This window comes from Lethenteron reissneri, chromosome 27 (genome assembly GCF_015708825.2).
Source record: "Lethenteron reissneri isolate LAM-NWPU_2019-01 chromosome 27, ASM1570882v1, whole genome shotgun sequence".
NCBI lineage: Eukaryota > Metazoa > Chordata > Hyperoartia > Petromyzontiformes > Petromyzontidae > Lethenteron > Lethenteron reissneri.
Window position 1 is genome coordinate 15,869,560 of NC_083805.1, and position 21,775 is coordinate 15,891,334.

The following is a 21,775-nucleotide window of genomic DNA, read 5'->3' on the forward strand; positions in this document are numbered from 1 at the left end:
GGCCATGAAACCCTGCTTCGAAAAGGAAAGGGTTTTGTCTGGAAAAAGTCCGAATCGTCCCGCAGAGGTGAGCATTGTGGTGGGTGGGGGAGGGTTGCTATACTTCCTTAAGTGGCTCAGAAGCATGGTGGAAATTCCACATTCCTATGGCAGTGCATAGGATGAGCCACCGGTGAGTATGTTGTGCAGAGTGATAGTGGATGTTAGTTTGAGGTCTCGGAAGTCTGGAGAGCGCTTACGAAACTTGTAAAATTCCACCGTGCGTGTTTTTTTGTGTATTATTTTTAAATCGGTTTATTTACGTTGGGAAGACGCCGCTTCCATCAGAACGTCGAGATAACGGTGGGTTCGGATAAGGCGCTGTTCTTGGCCGAGCTGTGCGAGACCAATCAAAAACGCACGTGCATGCATGCACGCGGCCAGTTTGGCTATTGTAAGACTGTGTGCAAACATCAGCAGGTTTTCACTGGGCGGTGCGATGCCTTCAGATTGCTCCCATTTCCAGGGGGCCCGTGTTGCTCGGGCGAGATTGTAAGATTTGCGGAGACGCTTGGTAAGCGTCGCAGAGCTCCCTTGGGTTCAAGGGCCAGACTTCGGCCACCCATATGGTTCAACGAGATATTGCGTCTGGCGAGCCGATGACTTCAGCCCGGTTGCCCTATGGCTGTACCAAAAAATCGTCACGTTACATTTTGGTTTGTCACTTGATCCAGCATACTGCTAACGATTACAATTTTAAAATTATTATTTTTCCGTGAAACAGACGCTTAGCAAGGCGTGTGAAGAGGTGATGTCCCTAGTGTAGTGAAGAGGTCCCTTGAGGTGACCTTCAGAGATTTCGTGACATCACCTTTTGTGATCCGGCACTTACTGATTTACTCTAGTTACTCGATCGCTGGCGGTCAATTGCCTCCTTATCGTTCGACTATCACTACAACCATGGTTATCATGCCCCTGAACTTCACTGATTGATTCATGCTGTGTTCAACCACCACGCTAGCGTGCAGCTCACCACTCTCACTCACTCGCCGCACTGCAGGTCACAACATCACCCACGCACTCGCCGCACTGCAAGTCACAACATCACCCACGCACTCGCCACACTGCAGGTCACAACACTTCTCCATCTGCTTTTATTCCTCACACTGCTTGACTTTGGAATTCGCTCCCGTCATCCCTATTCCAAAGTTCTTATAACTGAGCTTAATGAAAGAAACCAGTTATCTCCGTTATCTCTTACACTTTTTGTAGTTCTGTTTGTTGCTGGCTGCTTGGAATTTTGGGCATATTGGCCTGTATTCAGCAAAACTGTGATTTGTTTTCTCTTCTACACTTCCCCACTGCTCACAGTGGAGAGTTCTGAAATTGAACCCCTTTGTGCCGTGACGAGACTCCGGTGGCGCAGCTGGAATATTTAGTCGGTAAATAAAAACGGAGCTTTTTTTGCTCGTAGAAGTACAGGATTGTAAAACAACACTTTTTTTTATTGCATACAAATTTCCCAAAATTATATTAAATTTGAATGTTTACTTCCCAGCATGCACCACCATGAGCGTTTCCACGGCAGTGAAATGCACTGGGAATAAAGCCGCGCTCTTTTTGCAGTGGCTGTGATTTGGGGAATAATCCTTGACTGGAGTCAAAATAAGCCAGCAAATCGGGCTCTTTACGTAAACCATACGCAGCCCATCTGCCACACAAGTTTCTGGGAGGGCATCATTTCAGCAGCATTGATTCAATACGAGCAAAAACTCTAGACCGGTTTCGACACTCGGTCTCTCCCGCTTGAATCTGTAATGTTTACAGTGTTCCGATAACTAAAAGCAGATAATGCTAGTCCCACATTACTCAGCTTCTCCTGTGTAATCGTAATGCTGATATTTGGCACGTGACGGTTGATCATTTGTCACGTTTACATGAATAAAAAAATTATATAATTGACAAAAAAATCCCAAAAACAAAAGGGGGAAGTGATGGTGTCAGCAGCTTGGGTTAACGCGGGGACAGCCGCAGAGCCCAATGCCTAATAGATCACAATACAAAGTCAACAGGCCTAGCGCACGTATTTCCAAGGTTAAATCAATCTAATCCACTATGATAATAAATGTATAATACGTCGTCGAGTCCAATTCGCAAGTTATAACAAAATACCGCAGCCCTTTGTCAAACTACTGCCGCTCGTGAAAGCCTTCCCATGCCGTGTCAGTCACGGGCAGGGGTCTGAAACCTGTGGCCCCAGAACTGCACGCGATTCTCTTAAGGACTGCTTCGAACTCACCGTCTCGTATTCGCATGCATTGCGGGTTCTTGAAATATTTGAGGGGTTTTTTAAATTGTTACGGATTCTTGTTAGTTTGGTGGCCGACCCCTGCTCATGGTGGTTGTTTGACCATTCTTCACCACGTTGGTGAGTGCAGGTGGATGTCAGCTCGCGAGCTCACATCGATAGCCGTGGCCAGGAATTTAACTCGTGTCCCAGGGGTTCATAGCGCAGCGCCCCCATCACTTTGCTGCCGCTCCACCCCGGGAAGTAAAGTTACTTCTTGTGAAAGACCCAACACAGAAGATCTCGAGTTTGATCTTCCACGAAGCTCGTGGTCCACCCGAAACACCATCCCCACAAACCATGACAGATGCGGATACCTGATGCACACATGGAAAATTAAAACCCCTCGAGTTCTGTGCGACCTGTGGTCATCCAGAACAGACCGTACGACGCAAATGTGCGATCCACAAATATGAAGGGGACGTCGTGGCGATACACTCCGCTGCTACTGCTGCGGTTATCTGGCTTGACCACCTTGTTATTAAATTGTAGTTGTTGCTCTGCATATACATCGGCAGTCGTACGACAAAAAGAAGCAAAGTTACTTCCAAACCAGAAAACCCAAGCGATTTATGCAATTTGCGTTTCGCTGCTTCTATATAAAAAAAAACAACAACCTCGTGACCGAATATACTTCTCAGGGTACTGACAACAGAGACGGTGCCGAACAAATGGCACGCGGTATGACCTGAACGCACACCGGTAGAACCCTTCCCCAGTTGCCGGCACTCGCAAGCCCGCGCGCTGTCCGTGGGCTCTCCACTCGGCCGACAGTGAAGGCTGTCGGCACAGACAAACGACAACAGCAGATTGACAGAGGAGGAAGAAGCCAGCGGCAAGAGGATGGACATCGTCACGGAACACGTTTTGAAGAAAGGCATTAGGCAGGAGGAGGATGCCGTGAAGGTCACGCAAAACAATGCCAGGACTAATTGCACAGGAGGTCGCCGGCGACGCGGAGTGACCGGGCGAGCGCAAGCGCCGTGTTTGTTTCGATCTGAGCGTTCTCTCTGGAGGGCCTGGCCAGCTGGCTTGGCGGCGGCGGTGGTGGGCTTACTGGGGTGGGGGGGGCGGCGCGTTGTTTGTTATTGCAAAGGCATCGGAGGCCAGATGGGACAGCAGCGACCTCCCCCAGCAAAGGCCTCCGCAACTGTGGGGGAGGGCCCCTTTGCAGGACAACACGGAGTCAACTTCATCTTGATCCACGCGTGTGCGCACGGGGGGGGGGGCGTTCGGTGGTGGGATGTTAACTTCCTCGCCTGGTATACAGGATGTCATGGGTGTGATCCCGACCCCTGACGCCTGATGTATATTTGGAGTTTGCATGTTCTCTCCCCGTGGTCTTGTGGATTTTTCTCTGGGTCCTGCGGTTTTTCCCTCCTTTAGAATCAACATCACGCGTTTTAGAATATTTGTCGGCAAAAGTAAATGTTAAGTCGGTAAATTCCTGGAGACTGTTGTCAAAACGCAACGGAGTAGGCACTTCTTTATTATCTTTCGAAAGTGCCACACGTCCACATCATCTTCATCGTCATAAGCCGTGGTCAATCCACTGCTGGATGAAGACCTCCCCAAGCCGCCACCACCTCTCGCGATTCTGCAACACGACGATCCGATTGGCACCCGGCATACGAGTCCATTTCACCGCTCCGTCTCCCCGGTGGATGTCCCTTGGACAGCAGTCCATTCCTTGGCTACCACTCCGTCTTTATTCTTGACCGTCGTCCCTTGGAGCCGTGGCGCTTCCCTGCCCACGCCCCACCTGCTTTGCTTAACGGTGTTCAAATGATGTCCTTCACCTGCGTATGTTCTCTCATCCACGTGTTCCTCCTTTCTCTCTCCCAACGTAATTCCTAGCATGCACGAGTTTAACTTTACCGTAGGATAAATTAGATTTGATTAGTGCCACGGCACGTTCGGATGTTTTCGTGTCTCTTGCGCCGGTTTATAAAATCCTGTGACGGTATGGATGCCCGAGTGTGACTTGGTACAACACACGTGTGTGAAGTTGCATATGCCGTTGTGTTCTTGTGTACATGGTCGACTCGGCCTCAAGTGAGGCTTGGTCATGTAAACATTACCACTGGGGAGACAAAGGCAGCCAGGCGTGGCGCTGACCACCCACCCCCTCGTGTGCCATGCCGGCCTTCATAAGTGCTCGCTAACAGCACTTGCCCCAACAGTCTGTTCAGGCTGTCTTTGTCTTTGTAGAAGCGGCGCCGTGCGTCACTTCACCGCCGGGGTTCCAGGGCCACCCGGTGTCGGCCTCCATGGAGGAGTTCCTCATCTCGTCGGGCTGCGAAGCCGGGGACTCCGCGGGCTCCCACTCCTCGCCGAAGATGCGGGCGGCGTGGGACACGCCGGGCACACGCAGCGTGCACGTCATGAGCCTTGAGAGCGCCCCGGCAGACGGAGAGGTGGGCATTCGTTGCGTGTGTGTGCGTGTGTCTGGGTGCATCAGTCAACGCATGGCACCTGGGTCTGTCCCGTGACCCCCTGCCAGCAGGCATTCAGTACTTCACGTGGCCTTAAAGTGCACTTAGCCTGGCACAATTGCCATGATGATGTGACCGCCATTTGGTTGCGAATGACGGTTGTTGTTATTTTGTTGCGTGGGGGAGATGTAGTGTGGTGGTTCGCGTGCTGTGCTACGAAACCTGCCGATCAGAGTTCGATTTCTGCTCTTGGCCAACATTGTGGGTGTCGGTGTGCGCTTGTGGGTGTGAGTGTGGATGCATGTGTGTAGGTGCGAATGTGAATGTGGGTTTGAGAGTGATTGTGCATGCTTGTAAACGTGTGTGAACAGTAGTGCAGCGGTTATCGTGCTGTGCTACAAACCCGGCGACCCCAGTTTGATTCCTGCTCATGGCCAACACCAGTGACAATTTTCTGAATCAGTCCTGGGTCTCCCTTAGGTTGACTCGGCCTCAAATGAGTACCTTGTGCGATTGTGTGAACATCGCCACTGGAAAGACAAAAGTGGCCAGGCGTGGTACTGGCCACCCACCCCAACAGTCTGTTCAGGCTAAACGGGGGCCCATTTAATATATCCGCTCGTCGTGAGATGCAAGAAGAGATATAAGAGATAGATGTGTATCGAAATAAGAGAAACGTAGACCAATAGAGATGGAGTGAAATGCGAGATGCCGACAGGACAGAGGTGAGAGACACTAATTTGCCTATATAGTCTCTTGAACCAGAAGTTAATTTACATATGTAGTGAGTCCAACTGAGTCGCAGACGTTGTCTTGGGAACAACACGTTTTATTCAACTATTTGCACAACATACTCCAGGCTATTAACACAACATACTCCAGGCTATTAACACAACACTCTCGGGTGGTGACCACCCAACTAACCACGCTACGGCAGAACTAGACACGGTTCCACTATCCCAGTCCGGACCACAAGCTGGGTCCCGGACCGTGTGGCTGGAGGCTTCTTCAAGCTTGACGTGGATCTCCTGCCTCTCCAACAGAAAGAACCCCGAGCCCCTCACAGGGCCCCCCCCCTTATATCGGGCCGGGCTGGGGCTGGCTCCGCCTCTCGCCCCGCCCACCTTCTCGATCTCTCTCGCCGCCTTGCCCGAAGGCTCTCGAGAGTTCTTCCCGGACCACGTGACCAACCATTGGCCCCCTTAGCCGGTGGTCCCCCTCCAGTATTATCCAATCACGTGTCCCCAGGTCAGCCAGAGTATCATGCCCCCAACATAACCCCAGCTGGCTGACACTCTCTCGCTCTCTCAACGGGAGCCCGCACTGCACGCTGTGCATGGCCATCGCACTTAACCAGCGCTCACCCAAGCTCCCACTAGGGCTGGTACTACACCCCGTGTCCGGGGTGTACACACAATAGTAGACATTCCGCCGTGGCCTCACAAGCCCGGCACCACACAGTGACATTCCCAGTCAACTACACATATAATCTATTCTGACAATGTGACGATATGAACAAAAAAGGCCTGAAATTGGTTGATCACACCACTGCCAGCAGAAGTGCGCCTCCACTCGAGGGCATTTGGCCTCATCTTCCACGCTGGCTAGACGTCTTGGAAGCGGTGGGAGTCCGCACATTTTACCCTACCACACGCAACCTGCCGATTGACTTAACTGTGCTGCGACCTGTTTATGCTGCTGGGGTAGACACAGGCCATGGAGGATTTAAAAAATAATAATAATGTACCCATTCATTCCACCATCGTGCCGAGAGTTCAAACCTCCTGTGACCTCTGTCCAGAGTTCGCGCTGACCGATACGCCACGGCAGCGTCTAGGTACTCGAGCAGCCGTGCGCGTGTGCCGCGTGCATTGATGGATGTGTGCGCGGGTTCACGGCCGGGCCAGTGCTTCCTGTGTTCACCTGGGACCTTCTCGCCGTGCAGGTGCACGCGGGTGTGCACGGGCGTGAGCGGGCGTGCCAGAGAGCGCCCTGCAGCCTCTACCCCCTGGGAAGAAAACGCGCGGTTTAATTAACCTCTAAAGTGTTATTAATCAACGGTATACTTTGAGTTGACTCGTACGTAAACAACTTGGTGATGATGCAAAGCTGCGTTTCACGTGGTATTTACGCTGCGAGCGCAGAGACTGTGTGTGTGGGGAGCGGCGGTAGTGTAGCGGTTAGCACTCTGTGCTACGATCCCAGCGACCCAGGTTCGTTTCCCTCTCATGGACAACACCAGTGACGATTATTTGAACCTGTTCTGGGCATCCCCTAGGTTGGCTCGGCCTCGAATGAGTACCTGGTACGGTTTGTAAACAGCGTCACATACCGGCCTTCATAGGTGCTCGCTAACAGCACTTGCCTCACCAGTCTTTGAACCTATACGGGTGACCTTTGTCTTTGTTTGGGGAGTGGCGGTGCAGTGATTCGTGTACTTGCGCCTCCATCCCAGGTGAGCCAAGTTCAAGCCCTGTGTATTACACTGGTGGCAAACAGTGATGTATGTCGAGGTCAACTCTGCCTTGCAATGCATAGGCCTACATTGTGGTCTATCCACTTTAATACTGATTAGACGAATGGCAACGGAGAGAGCTGTGGGACTCGGCCACATCATATCGCCATGCCGGCCAGGCGAACCATTGGCAACGTGTTAGGCGGTGGTGTTTCTTGCCAATAAACCACAGCTGGCAACCGTCGTGCTGATGGCTTGTTGTTGTTGTTGTGTCCTCCATGAACGTTCAGGTGACGGTTGACATCAGCACCGAGGGTGGGGCCAGAGACTCGCTCCGGCCAATGACACTCGTCCTGGCGTCGCCAGGTGACACCGCTTGGCGAATCAAAACGGACGGCCTCACCGGGCTCCTCGACTGCATTGTCCACGTGAGGCCTTTCATTAAATTTTTTTAGTTTTTTTTATTTCATTAAAAAGCTCATGGACTTTTAAGTGCACCACAGTCAAATCTGATACTGAAAATCAATGGTGTTCTTCGATAGCAACTGTAATTTTTACTCGTGCCGATACCGTAGTAACTTTACACTAACGAAAGCACAACATTGCAATGCTGTTTAAACACAGACATAACAAACCAAAGTAAGAGTTGCTTTCGATGTCCATTCTTTTCATTGAAATGTCTACATTTGTGAACGGTAGATATGGAACGTTTGACCAACCTTGCACATTTACTTCAAGAACATTGTTTTACTTACTAAGATTTCTGTCATGATTGATTCGTAATTGATTTTGGGTCAGATTGTGTAAGTAAAGTAAAAAAATGTATGTCGTAATCCCTCCTCCATCTAACATGACCAATTAATACATTTGTTACGTGAACAAACGTGCCAGGTTATTAAAGGTTCGTGGCATTGTTTAATACGAGTTCTGATCCGAACATCCAATCGTCAGGAGCGTGTTAAAATTGCTGTTACGATTGCTCGTTTAATTTAGCCGAATATGCCTACTTGGTTTCTCGGTCAAAATGGGCTTTCCAGCATGCGCACCGTCGTTGAGACGCTGTTGTATGTTTGACCGTCCGCATGCATTAAATGCCCGCTTTGTGTTGTTGCACAGGCCTCGGAGAGCGTGCATGTGCATGGGGCGTGCGTGCGCGTGTTTGAGCCCAGCCCTGTCGGCTCGGGCAAGGCCTTGCTGGACTGGAGTGTCAGACATCTTGGTGCAGTCACATCATATCGCCATGCCGACCAGGCGAACCACTTCTACATCCGGCTGAGTGCGGGTGAGGTTCTCCTATGCAGCTCACTCCCATAAAAAATATATATATATTTTCCCTCTTTGTTTGCCTATCATGGTTTTTTTTAATATCCATGCAGAAGCTACTAAATACCATGGTTCATATTCAACTCATGAGGCCGGTGGGCAAGCTGTGGGCAGGGCTGCCCGAGCAGTGGACGAGGCAATCTGGAAAGTGGGCGGGGCTTCCTCATTCGTGGGTTGGGCTCCCTGAGTAGTGGGTGGAGCTACCTGAGTAGTGGGTGGAGCTACTTGGGCAGTGGGTGGAGCTACCTGGTCAGGGTTGACTGGAGTGGGCGGGGTCTATGCGCAAGAGGAGGTGAGGCCAGCATCAGACAGGGGGAGGAGGATGCTGCTTCACTTCGTGAATGGGGCTAGCGACCGAGTGGGTGGGGTTGATGGAGGGGAGGGGCTACCAGCGAACCATGTGTCTAGGTTGAGCCTCCCAGAATTTGAGCATCTCTCCATTTCACCAGCCCACGTGCTTAAGTGGGTTGCTTCCCGCGTGTGCGCTCTCTCTGCCTCACAGACCCCCCGCAGCTCGGCACGTGCTCGCCACGGGACGGCTTCCTCTCGCAGCGCTTCCTCGTCTCGCTGGAGAAGAGGCAGGAGGTCAGCGGCTGTCAGAGGTCGCCCAGGCCCCACACGGCACCCGACCTCCACCCCGGCCAGGATGTCCACATTGTGGAGGTGGAAGCACCAAGCAGCGGTCCTTTGACGTGAGGATGTGGCAACGCACGCACCACATCCCCTTTTTAACCCTAATAAAACTAAAAACTAAACTTTTTATTTTACCAGGTAAGTGACCTGGCCACAAATGATGCCTCAGTGAAGTGGCTTATGACATGGACATTTATAGCAGCCAGATACTGTAAACGCACGTTGATTCTCAAAATGGAGGGAAAAATTGGAGGCGGAGAAAAATCCACGCAACCACGGGTAGAAATGCAAACTTCAAATATCGAATCTACAACCTCCTGCATACCAGGCGAGGGAGATAACATCTTGCCACCGCTGCATCCCATCTGCCGAGCACTAATTGGCATTAATATGGTCCAACCATAATAATGTTGACCACACGACACCAGTTATTTATGTTATGCTAACTTTACGTAGCAAAGATGGAGTGGTGGCGCTGTGGTTAACGCACTGTGATAACCACAGGTCCACCAAAATGAGTGCCCACTCTATTGCCTGGTGTAGTGAGGAGACCCTTTGTTCTAGATTCACATCTTGACCCATATAACCGAAACACATCTCCTTGGACAAAGCTGGTGCCGATAATTTTCACGAGAAAGACGTAGGAGACGTTTAATCATCAACACGAGTGTATTTCGCCATTTGAAAGTTTTTTATTCCTCTCGACCAGTGGCAAGGCGCTGCACAGACCACGGCACGTGATGATCCCCACGTCATATCCCGTTTGTCGTGACGTTCTCCTCCTCCTGTCGCTCCCTGCTGTGCAGCGGCCTGCAGACGGACGTGCACGTGGAGGTGGACGTGGGGCCGCGTGGGGGCCAGGTGATGCGGGAGGTCGTCTTGCTGCTGTACTGCCCGATGCCTGTTAACTGGGTGATCCACACCGCGGCTGGCCTGCCTCTGCTCACGGCACGCGTACGCGACGCACGGGCACGAACGCATGCGCGCATACACACGTGCACGCACACGTAGGTGCGCGCGTTCCAGTTATCTCGAGGGTTGCCACCTGTCTTGGATTTCGCAGGATCGTCCTCTTGTTTCTCGTTTAAAGCCGGTGGTGTTACAGACTGCACTGTTATTCTGTGATGAACTAGGTTGATTTGTACTCTTTGGATCTTTTGGTAAAGTCACGTAGATAGAAAAATAATAAATAAAAAATCACGACGAAAGCTTTGTCAAGATTTAGGTTGATTTGATTTGAACATCGTCCTCTTTTCGAGGTAGTTGTCCTGGGATGTCTTTCGGTCAGTTTAACACGTAGTAGTAGTCGGCGCCCAAAACGTCGTGGTTTATTTTATTTTATACCTACGTGACTTTACCAAAAGAACCAAAGAGTTTGTAATTTACACCTATGGGCTATCTGCCCATGGATCGTGATGATGATGATGAAGAAGTACCATTGCTCCACATCTTTCCTATTATCTATTTTTTTCTTTTTAAGGCTGCAGTGTTATGTATGAATGTGTCGAGCTGTTTTTGTTAATTGCACCCATTTGTTGATAAAATCAACTCTCACGCGCACGATAGATGAATCGAATTGAGCGTGTAAAAATTCCCCTCCAGGGCTTATACGAATTACAGGCACGTTACATGCTCCTATTACATTTAGGCGAATGTGGCAAATGAAATTTGTCATGAGATAAAAGCCAATGGGAAAAATACAACGTTAATGTAAAATGAGATTTAAAAATTTTTTTATCGGAGACCATATATAAATGCCGAATACATAGACACATTTGTATATCAGCTATGTTGGGGTGTAAGTGCTGTTCGCGAGTACCTAATGAAGGCCGGTACGGCACATGAGGAGGTGGATGGCTAGCACCACGCCTGGCCGCTTGTTTTACCAGTGCTGATGTTTAAGCATAGCACCATTTTTAAGGCCTAGTCCACCTATGGGAGGCCTAGGACTAAGTCGATCATTCTTCACTGTTTTTGGTCCTAAGCAGGAATTGAACTCGGGTCGCCTGGTTCGAAGTTTATTGCGCTAACCACTAAACTCCCGCACCAACAAACACACACACACAGGTGAGCATCGCACTGCTTTGAATTCCATTTGCCTCGACCCAAACGCCACTTCTCATTTTTCCAGACGTCTGGCCGCGTCACCCACAAGCAGCTAATGACGGTGCAGCGTATACAAGGAGAGGAGCTCATGGGCCCCAACCGCGACCTCATTGGCTGGGCTCAGAGGCGGGGCCTGTCGCCCGTGGCAACCTACACGTTGGTCGCTCAGGCCAACCACATCCGCCTGACCATCCCTGCAGACCTGGGTACCCCACGTGAGCTGTGCTGGCTGTGCTGACGGATGCATTATTAGTATTACTATTCATCTTCTTGGTTCTTTCGGTAAAGTCACGTAGAAGGGAAGTAATAAAATAATAAAAATAAAGCATAATAAAATAATTCTCACGACGTTTCGGCCACAACGCAAGCAGCCGTCCTCAGGTGAAGAACATGTCTGTCGATAAGACAGAGTCTAAATGGCACGTCTTAGGCTTGGAGTGTCTATTTATTACTATTGTGCTTGTTTACCCAGGAAAGCCTCGCTTGAGTCTCAAGACTCTTTTTGTTCGTCTCAAAGAGGGTCCTGCCAATGTTTTGCAGTAGGGGTGGCGATATTGCCCTGTGTAATCCGAATTGAGTCGATTGCATTGGGGGGTTTTTTTGGCAAATACCAGTTACATTGTGTGAAGTTTTTTTTATAGCAACGGGAGGAAACCCATGCAGAACAGATGGGCGAGAGGGGGGGGGGGGTATATACAAACTCCACACAGCAAGGCGCTCGAAGTTAGGCCCTTCTTGCACCGAGCGATGGCATGAGAGTCACCACCTTGCCACCCAATGCATGTAGAACATGACCATTATTCTATTGTTGTGAAATCATCACAACCGATGGACAAATAGCCCATATGTGTCCACTGCATGTGTCGTTACGTTTCCACTTTCCTCTGTCTTGTGCCAATATGCTCAAGTAATGCCACATCTTTGTGGCACCAATCTGTTATGTCGTCATCAAGAAGCCATTCTCTGTTAGGTCTTCCTCTCTTTCTGGTTCCTTAATTTTTTCCAAAGAACACACTTTTTTAATTTTCCTGTTGTCCATCCTACATATGGGTCCCAAATAGTGCCAGTTTCCTCATCACTGCCTGCATCATCAGGTTGTCTTCTTCTATCCGCAACCCTTTTCGTCTACGTTGGTCAATTTTTGGGTCCAGCTTAGATGTAGTATCCTTCTGTAGCCATACATTTCGAGTGCTAAAAAATCCGGATTAGCAAAATTTTCCCTTTTTTCTTGCACTATTCCTCCTCCTGTCAGGCCACAAACTTTATGATTCACCTCTCATATGTGAACCTATAACAGATGTAATATTTATGTTATGATTATGGATTTACATTTTTTTGAGGGGTGGCGCGGGGAGACAATTGTGAGCAATTGTGCTATCAGCGTTGCGAGATATCTTTTCAGAACTTACATGGTGAGCAGGGTGACATTTTGGTAGAGAAGGCCCATGAAGTTGGCTTTGCAGAACTACTCCTGAAGTCCCCTTAATTCAACATGCCTAATTTCAACACTGGGGGGGCACACCCCTTATGCCCTGCAATGCGCGTGTGTGCATTGCACGGTTATCAAATTGCAGTGGTTTAGCCCTTGGAGATGGAGTTTGTGGAATATAGTGACAAGCTAAATTGTTCTGCGGTGGGGAGATGTTAACTACCTCCCCTCTTGTACAGGAGGTCGTTGGCTCGATCCCGACCCTGACACCTGTATATTTGGAGTTTGCATGTTCTCCTTGTGGTTACATGGATATTTCTCTAGGTCCTCCAGTTTTTCCCCACTACATTTAGAATCAACATCATGCGTTTATAGTATTTAGGATGCCATAAATTTCCAAATAAGCCACTTTGTTGAACTATCATTTATGGCCAGGTCACTTCTGAAAAAGAGTTGTTTATCTCAGTGGGCCTTAAATGGTAAAAACAAATAGTTTTAACTGAGTAATTAGAGCTGGGTAATTCGGTCATCCCAGTGATCGCTGACTCTACGGATTAATTATCGGTTCGATAACCCGGAAATGGGGGGGGGGGGGGGGGTCTTGGTGATGTCATCGACACCATTGGCCACGTCACGCTGGATGTGATGGGGTAGTTGCTATTTTTAAAGTTGGCCCGAAGTCATCGATTTTATAACTTTCAGTCGATTGGTTAAACTCAATCGACAAATTGTCCTGACTAGAATTGATGTGGGAGTTTTTGTTCCGTGAAGTAATTCGTGACCTGAGACCATCACCTCGCTACACTTTAGCACCTGGTATAATAACAGGTGGCTGAGACCTGGATTCGAACCCAGGGCCTCAGCCTTGCCAGCTTGGTGAGATTGTGCATGTGTATTTGTCTGTGTGTGTGTGTAAGATTGTATCTGTCCGTTGTTTTCTATCTGTGTGTGATTTTGTTTTCAGAATTGGCAGATGTGCAGGTTGACAGAGTGCCTCTCCTCAAGTTCCAACCTCAAAAGGGATTTAACAGAAACCCTCCACCCTCACCTGGTATGCTTGCACACACAGACGTACCACATGCACGCACAAAGACAAAGATCCCCCATGTAGACCTTGACAGTGTTGTGGGCAAGAGCTGTTCGCGAGGATCGATTCAGGTCCGCATGGCACATGAGGGGGTGGTGTGGCCAGCAGCACACCTGGCCACCTTGGTCTTCCCAGTTCTGATGTTTACATACAACACCAGATGCTGAGTCGGCCTAGGAGAGGCCCATGACCAGTTTAGATATCCATCACCGATGTTGACCATGTGCAGGAATCCAATTCGGGTCGCCGTGTTCCTAGCGCAGTGCGCGGACCACTGTGCTACCGCTTCCCATGAAACGAAGACAAATAATATCCCCCATATGGACCAAGTGCTGTTCGCCAGCATCTACAAAGGCCGTCGCAGCACACAAGGGGGTGGTTGGCTGCCTTTGATTCCCCGCTGCCGATGTTCACACGCCTAGTTGTTGTTGGGCCTTCTCGGTCAGATATCTAATGGCAAATCCTACGTCTTCTTTTTCCAGACCTCGATGACCACACCCACAGCCCCGATGGCGAAGGACTTCAAATAAACATCCCCGCCCACGCCTTCCCTGATCTGGGAGACGTCAGGCTGTTTCCGTCCCAGCACGGCAAGGAGATCTATCCGTTGGATGAGAAAATGCTCTCCTCGTTCCCTTTGGGGCAAGATATTCTGTGGCCGGTGAACCCGTCGGAGAGAGACGGCTCTGACTCGGGAAACCCTCACAACCGTCCGCCGGGCCTGGGCATGAAGCACGACAGCCACGGGGACGTGGTGCTGGAGAAGGAGGTGGAGATGGGCGTGACCCTGCGCTGCCTGGAGACGAAGATGACCGTGAGCGTGTGGAAGGAAGCGTCCATTGTGAGTGCTCGCTCGCGCACGATAGGTCGACATCGTCGATATTAAAATCGTCGTCATCGTTGACGTCGTCGTAATTATCATCATCGATCGATAGTCGTCGTCCTTGTAGCACAACGGTAACATTGCCTTCAATCTCTACGCAAACATCACAAATGTCGGTATATGCAGCATCACTGTCAACGTCATCATCGTCAACACCGCCGTCGTCATCATCATCGTAAAAATTAACATCTCAATTATGAAAATGTATGTCTATATAATAAGGATAAACACAATCCACATCATAATCTTTCTGCTGGAGGTATTTGATGGCCTATAAAGCTCTTTTTCACAGATGTTCAGTAGGGGTGGGTCAGAAAGTTACAACAATAAACAATACAAAACAACAATAGGAGTTTAAAGTATAGGCAAGGTATGCAAATCACAAAAAATAAACCAATAAACTAAAACCAAACAATTTTTATTTTAGCAGATAAGGCTGTCTGAGCTGATCACTTCTTTTTCAGGCCACAAATGATAGCTCAATAAATGGCTTATCGTGTGGCGATGTACAGGCAGCCAAATGATCTCAATCTAATATGAGAGCGCATCCCAGGATCCTGTGTGACGGAAGAAACACGTGGAGTGGGGGGGCGGCGGGGGGGGGGGGGGCGAGGGGTCTAAGGGAGAACGGGCCACGGCAATGAACCAACAGAGACAAGTCGCGAAGGAAGTCGCAAGTGGAGAGCGGAAGAAGCGAAATCGTTGAGCGCGGACTTGAAATGGGGGGAGGCCATTGTGGACGGCCGGAGAAAGGAAATGCCAGACTATGGGGGAGAGAGCAGGAACAGAGAAGGAGCCACTCGGCACCGAGGTGGGGGCTGACTGGGGAGGGTGTTAGTAGTAGTAGAGCTGGAGTGGAGAGCACGTGGAGGGTGAGACGACCCAGGTGGACAGTGTTTACAGGCAGGGCCAGTGTCAAACTTAGCTGGGAGTGTTATCGTAGTCTGAGGTCTTAGTTTGGGGATTTCATTTGATCGTTCTCTTAGTCTCGTCGACCTAAAGCAGTTGAAAATTCTGTCAAACACACTCTTACCTAATGGATGGTGGTATAAGGGGCGAGCAAATATCCCCCCCCCCCTCCAACCCATGTAATTATTATCAAGTCAGGCGATCGTTGAACTCTGTAAATCTTTTCATATACCTACGCACACGCAGATAGCCAATTGTGTGTTGACCTTCCTTGGTTGCACCGTGGTCTCCAATAATTGAGTAAATCGCCTCGGTCTGCGTCTTCATTCAGACTCGTTGGTTTCGTCCCATCGCAGTCACTCGCGCTTGGTGTCATTAGTCAAAGTCATCGTCGCTGCACGCGCGTTGATTTTCCCCCACTGTTCGCTGACCAATCGCGTTTAGCGCCGGTCCACGAACCGGCGGGTCGCCTCGCCGCTACGCGCGCAATCGCAGCTGACCATGTCTGCGCGTTGCCGTGCCGACTACTGCTTGTGCAGCTGGTGGGCGGCACTCCGCTGCGCCTGACGCTGCTGGACGAGCGGTGCGTGGCGATGGAGAATGAGACTCACTTCGTGCTGCACACGACTACTACAACTGTAGCTCCAACTTCACCCTCATGGACGGCCTCATCTCCTACTCCAACCAGGTGCCCGCTGGGGGGGGGGGGGGGGGGGGGGGGGGGGGGGGCCCGGTGGCCGTTGTTGCAGATGGCACGGAGGGCCCGCTGAAGGCTGCCAACTTCCCCCGAAGCCTTCGCGCTCGGAATTGTATTTATGTATGGGGATCGTTGTAGTCGACGGAAGCCAGTGTTGCGTGTTTCCGATCCGCCATCGTAAATAAAAAAAATCCGATGAATGGTGTTCCGTGAGGCTCCTGGGGGCAAGGAATGAAATGCCACTCACCCACCACTGACCAATTGACGTCATTGGTTGGGTGCCTGGGCTGCTCCAGCCCCGTTGGCCCTGGTGCAATTGCACCGTCTGCACCCTCGAGAGCCGTGGTGCCACTGTCCACACTCAAACCTCGCGCTCGTGATGCATTGCTGTGCACGTCATCGTCGACCTTTGTTTATTTGTGCAACTCGTATGTGGTGAGCTCGCGTGACTCCTGGCGACCCCTCATGGCTGCTACCCCAATAGGAAAACAAAACTCGTGCGTCGACCCTCCATTCTGTATTTCCCTGTAAAAATAGAAATGTCCTTCAGATACTGGGCCTTCCAGACTCGTGTTAAATAACTGTAGTTGAGTAAACCTTTTCATCCTATGAGTTTTATCAGCAGAAGCCAGGCTTCTTAATAAAAACAGTTGGTCTGTACAGATGTTATTGATCAGAGCACTCCATCAACACGTCAGGAACGGAGGCCCCCGCATCGGCACAAAAAACCCGCGCAACTGGGCCCCATTTGCCGGCGAGATCCGAAAGGTCAAATAGTGGCTTGCAAGCTTCAGAACTTGCCAGCCAGGCAGAGGCGGTCGGCGGCGTTCAGTGTCCATCCCGACGCTTGCGCATAACGACGGGTGTGCTCATGAGCAGCGCTTGCCCTCCGTGGTGTGCGTGGGTGAACGGCCGATCGAGTCTTTTTTTGTCATGCGTTTAGCGTACAGTTTAATTAATCGTCGGTTGTATCCCATGTGTGGGTTTTTTTTTGTGCAGATCCAAATCAGGATTAATCCGGGCGACGTGCCCGAGTTTGAGGGCGAAGGAATCCTGCGAACCGTCAACGTAAGACGATAAAAATCGATTGCTTCTCCAGTGCATCATTGAATTCGCCGCTTTGTGACCATGGTGACAGCAGTGATGGTCACGTCGTTGTCGTCGTCATCGTTGTTGGTGATGATGATGATATGTGTCTCTCCTTGTGTTTTCCAGCTCAACTGCCCCCTACCTTTTAATAATTCGCCACCAAACCCGCACGGCGCTCTCGGTCACATGGGAATCAATGAACAGACGGAGCCTGAATTCTTGGACCGTTCGATCTACTCGTTTGACCTGTTCAAGGACTCCGAGTTCATGCAGCCCATTACGGATTTGGTGCAAACGGGAAGCGATGTTTTTGTGAAGGTGAGCGCCAATCTCTTCTTTTTCCCAACTTCCCTCCGCATTCATCATGCTTGCTCGTCGTTCACCACTCACCGTCACTTTCACGATCATTTATTTCGCACATCATCAAATTAATTTACTATCTTCCTCGGCATCAACTCATCTCATTTCATCACGCTAATTCTGCTGTACAAATAGCTAATTCTTTGTTCATTGCCTTGGTCAGGGCGCTACAAGTTGAAATAGATAGGAATCTGTTTGGTGTGTTTGTGCTTTACGTGTGCTGTGTGTTTGTGTGTGTCTGTGCTGTGGGGAGCGGTAGTATGCCAGTTAGTGCCGAGTTCCATTTCCATCTGGAGCTAAGATGAGTGGCAAAATTATATCAGAAATTGTTATGTGCATCTCCTAGGTTGGCTAAGCCTTCAATGAATACCTGCTGTTTTGTGTAAATCTCAGCACCAAGCACCACTTGGGGCCACCAGGCATGATGCTGGCCACACCACACGTTGCGCCCGTCAAACGTGATAGGTGCTCGCTGAAGGAACTCTCTCCAACACCCTGTGGCTCAATGCGGAATCTTCCTATACATTTATGTCATAAGCAAGCTCCCTTGGTCTGTTTTACATTATCAGCAGATTCTTTTTTTAAATGTAAAATTTTGAAGGGGTCCGATGGTGTTTCTGATGTGCACCAGTAATTTTATCCTCGAATATTCAAGACGTGCGCATAACCAGCAACATCATCAGAACATCAACAGGAGGATGTGCACATCTCCTTCACGTATTTCGGAGATTCCAGACACATCTCAGGAGTGCGGTTTGTGGCCATGTGACCCGAACTGTAGACCACGTGACAGTTTGTAATTTAAAGGCAGCACAGGACGAGGAATACCATCTTGGATCCGGGTGAGAGGACAGAAGGAAGATGATGATTTTTTTTATTAAATAAAATCTTGTGGAAACGGAGAAGAAGTTCCCCTTGTCTTCAATTGGTAGAGGGCAGGATAGACCATCGTAAATAGCACCTGCAGTCTGGGCCGCCCTTCAACGAAGCAAAACTACACAAACTCCTCCTGGAGTCCTCTCTCGTAAGTGGCGAGCAGACCTCGACTTTGGCATTTGGCCTCCCTGAGCGTCAACGCTGCCGTCAAGCCCACAGACAGGAATTGGTTAATTCTGGTGAAAAGCCACTCACAGCTGTGCCCCCACGCCTGCCCTGAGACGTGTTGTGTTAAACAAGATGCACGATAACAAAAAACGTTTATCCTGGTTGGAGGAGAAATGAGGTCAACGTTACCAGAACCCATGTGGCTGTCATCATTCCATTAGGCGAAATCTCAACGCCGTGCCAGGGTGAAATATAAAACACTCTCGTTTGACCCATGTGTTGGGGGGGGGAGGGGTTGGAAGGTAAAGGACTTTTTGTATTTATTGAATAGTTCAACAATCTAATTTATTCATGCGTGGGCGGTTTATGACACTTGTGGGTTGACGCGCAGGGGCGATGAATCTGCAGGAACCTTCCCAACGCTACTCGAGTTTCCCTCCTGTGTTGGGTGGAAAAAGGCGGACTGCAATGATATTTGACATGAACCTGACAGTTCTACCACCCCTTTTCCTATGAAAAAATCGTCAAAATGTGGCTTCCGCCAATGCAATGTTCAGGAATCCTAACCATGTTGGATTAATTATTACTCCCGTTTAAACTCCGATGTGTGGTATAATCCCCTCCGCAAAAAAACACGTTGAATTGTCGATCTTAGCTTTTGCCGTCTTCGGGTTTTGGCTCCGCAGATTTCCGCGCAGATTCCGGGAGCGCAGATTTTCGCGCAAGCGTGCTTCGTCTCGGATTCCCGAAAACCTGCCGTGGGGTCACCAGCTTCATCAGAATCTGAGGAACCTGCACAGCTACCCCCAGAGGTGCGTGACGAGAGGTTACTGGACTACAGAGGTGGCCGACGCCAAAAGGTCCAACACCATGTGAGACTGGGCTCTAAGAAAAGCTGTCTCGGGTGTGGACCAATCAATTTCAAGGACAGTGCACCATCAGAGTTGTGTTTTTTGTTTGCATTACGACTGCAGGTATTGTGGTCTATGCAAACATGACTCCTTGTAAAAAAAGGTGTCAGTTTTGTTGCCAGATAAAAGGGTAAAAAAACAATTATCAACGCAATGCCTGTTCCGCAAATACGAAGGAGACATCACGGCGATACCCTCCTCTGCCCCTGACGTGGTTGCCCGGCTTGACCGCCTTAATGTGAAATTGTAGTTGTTGCTCTGCATCTACATCAACAGCCATACGACAAGAAGATAAAGGCAAAACTGAAATCCTGGATTTGAATTCGGCCACTTGTGATGAAACCGGATCTTCAACTCTAGCAGATCTCTGGTATCAGCTCTGTCACTAATTATTGCACGAAATAACAATTTTTTAAAACAAAATCATAATTTGGCTAAATCACAGCTTTGAGAATAAAACAAATGGTTTGGCTGCAAAGGGATTAAACAATATGGAATGGGGCATCACAGCAAGAAGGGGCCTGGTTTCGATTCCTGACTTTGGCGTCATTCATTGCCTGAAATGTCGACCTGCTCAACCCTAACCCATTCCAATGCTGTACATGTACGTCATCAGTTTTTCTTCCGATTCCATTCCGATGACGTTCGTGTAATTTGTATGTGTACGTCGTCAAAACGGAACCAGAAGAAAACTAAATAAAAATAACTTTATCAGTACCGAAACTCCCATAAGGCCACGCAGGAAGGCGTGGCACAATTTGGTGCCAGTTGTCGTAGAGTGCAGTGGTCATTGCTGCAGTGAGCAACAATGTCTTTTAAAAACAACGGCGCTAAATAAAATGAACGCCGAACCGCTTGCGCATTCCGAGATTCGGCAGTGAACGGGATCCCCACAACCACCCTACAACTTCCAGATTTCTCCGAATGGGAAAGGGTTCATCTATCCTCTTCTAAGGCAGTGGTGATGACAGTGACTATGGGGTGTTTTGTTTGTTACCTGTACACCCACTTTACACGCGTAACACTGTACATTTATAATAGGACCTTTTTGCCAGTATCAAAGTATTAAAAATAAGAATGTCTTACCCTTTGCCTGTTTTATTGCTGGAAAGAGTAAAACCTATTCTTATTTTTCATACTGCACGTTGAGTTTTTTTTCTCTTTACTCCACAAAACGAGCTTGTCTTTCGTGTAACCGCGCCGCCGCCGCTGCCTCTGTGTTGCCCAGGCCGACTCGCTGATTGCCAACTTCTGTCCTGTGAACCCACGCGTGGAGCTTCTGAGGGTCGCCCCGGCCGGTGAAGGTACGTTCCTATGGTAGCTCAGGTTCACCCGAAATGTTTGTCCCACCACATGCGCGTCGTGAGACGAAATGTTGAGGTGGGGATTTCGGGGGAGTGGTCCGGTAATGCAAGTATATGTACAGCCCATTCTCAATCGACTGCTGGATAGAGGTCTCCACGCGCCGTGTCCGTTACGGGCATCTTTTTAACATACATCACCCGCACTGGTCAATGCAATTTGGTCAAATGGGGCCCACTCGGTAAAATGTACCAACGTTGGCACCTCGTTGGAACCATTGGCCCAACGTTGGCCCGACATTCCACATTAACTGGGCCCGGTCTGTTAGTGCTGGGGGCTTATAGCGGGCCGTGTGGACACATTGTGGCAGGGGAGGGTGGTGGTTCGGCACCGTCAAAACTATTCTCCTCCAGCTCCCCTACGATTGGATTCATTATCACTTTACAGGGTTCTGAAGTAAAACATTTTATCTAAATAAAATCTCGTGTTATGTCTCGTTTGTCATATTTCCTGTTTCATATGCCTTTGTTGTATCGCTGGTTCCATTAGCCTTGAGGTAATTCATTTGATATCATCATTATCATCACAGCAGCCGTGATCTATCAGTTGTATCTACAAATAATGTGAATATTTTCATCCAGCCGTAGGGGATGGATCGTGGCTGAGATGACAGTGATGAGAATGTGCTCCGTTGTTTCTTTCCAGCATGGAGAAAAATTTGCCCCCATTTCCCCCCAAAATTTCATGCCTCATTAATCACGTAAAAAGCCCATCTTTACACATCTT

The 21,775-nt window shown here is 49.4% G+C and overlaps 1 protein-coding gene across 1 annotated transcript in view; it reads left to right on the forward strand.

The window, feature by feature from the left end:
- The window catches only part of LOC133348459 (transforming growth factor beta receptor type 3-like), a 76,413-nt gene that overhangs the window by 51,458 nt on the left and 3,180 nt on the right, over window positions 1-21,775 (forward strand). The window contains 14 exon segments of the mRNA XM_061561275.1: window positions 4,538-4,743; window positions 7,507-7,644; window positions 8,333-8,498; window positions 9,042-9,231; window positions 9,979-10,126; window positions 11,304-11,484; window positions 13,672-13,758; window positions 14,277-14,635; window positions 16,126-16,207; window positions 16,210-16,274; window positions 17,283-17,351; window positions 17,499-17,690; window positions 19,463-19,588; window positions 20,916-20,991. Coding sequence (XP_061417259.1) covers window positions 4,538-4,743; window positions 7,507-7,644; window positions 8,333-8,498; window positions 9,042-9,231; window positions 9,979-10,126; window positions 11,304-11,484; window positions 13,672-13,758; window positions 14,277-14,635; window positions 16,126-16,207; window positions 16,210-16,274; window positions 17,283-17,351; window positions 17,499-17,690; window positions 19,463-19,588; window positions 20,916-20,991 — 2,085 coding nt within the window.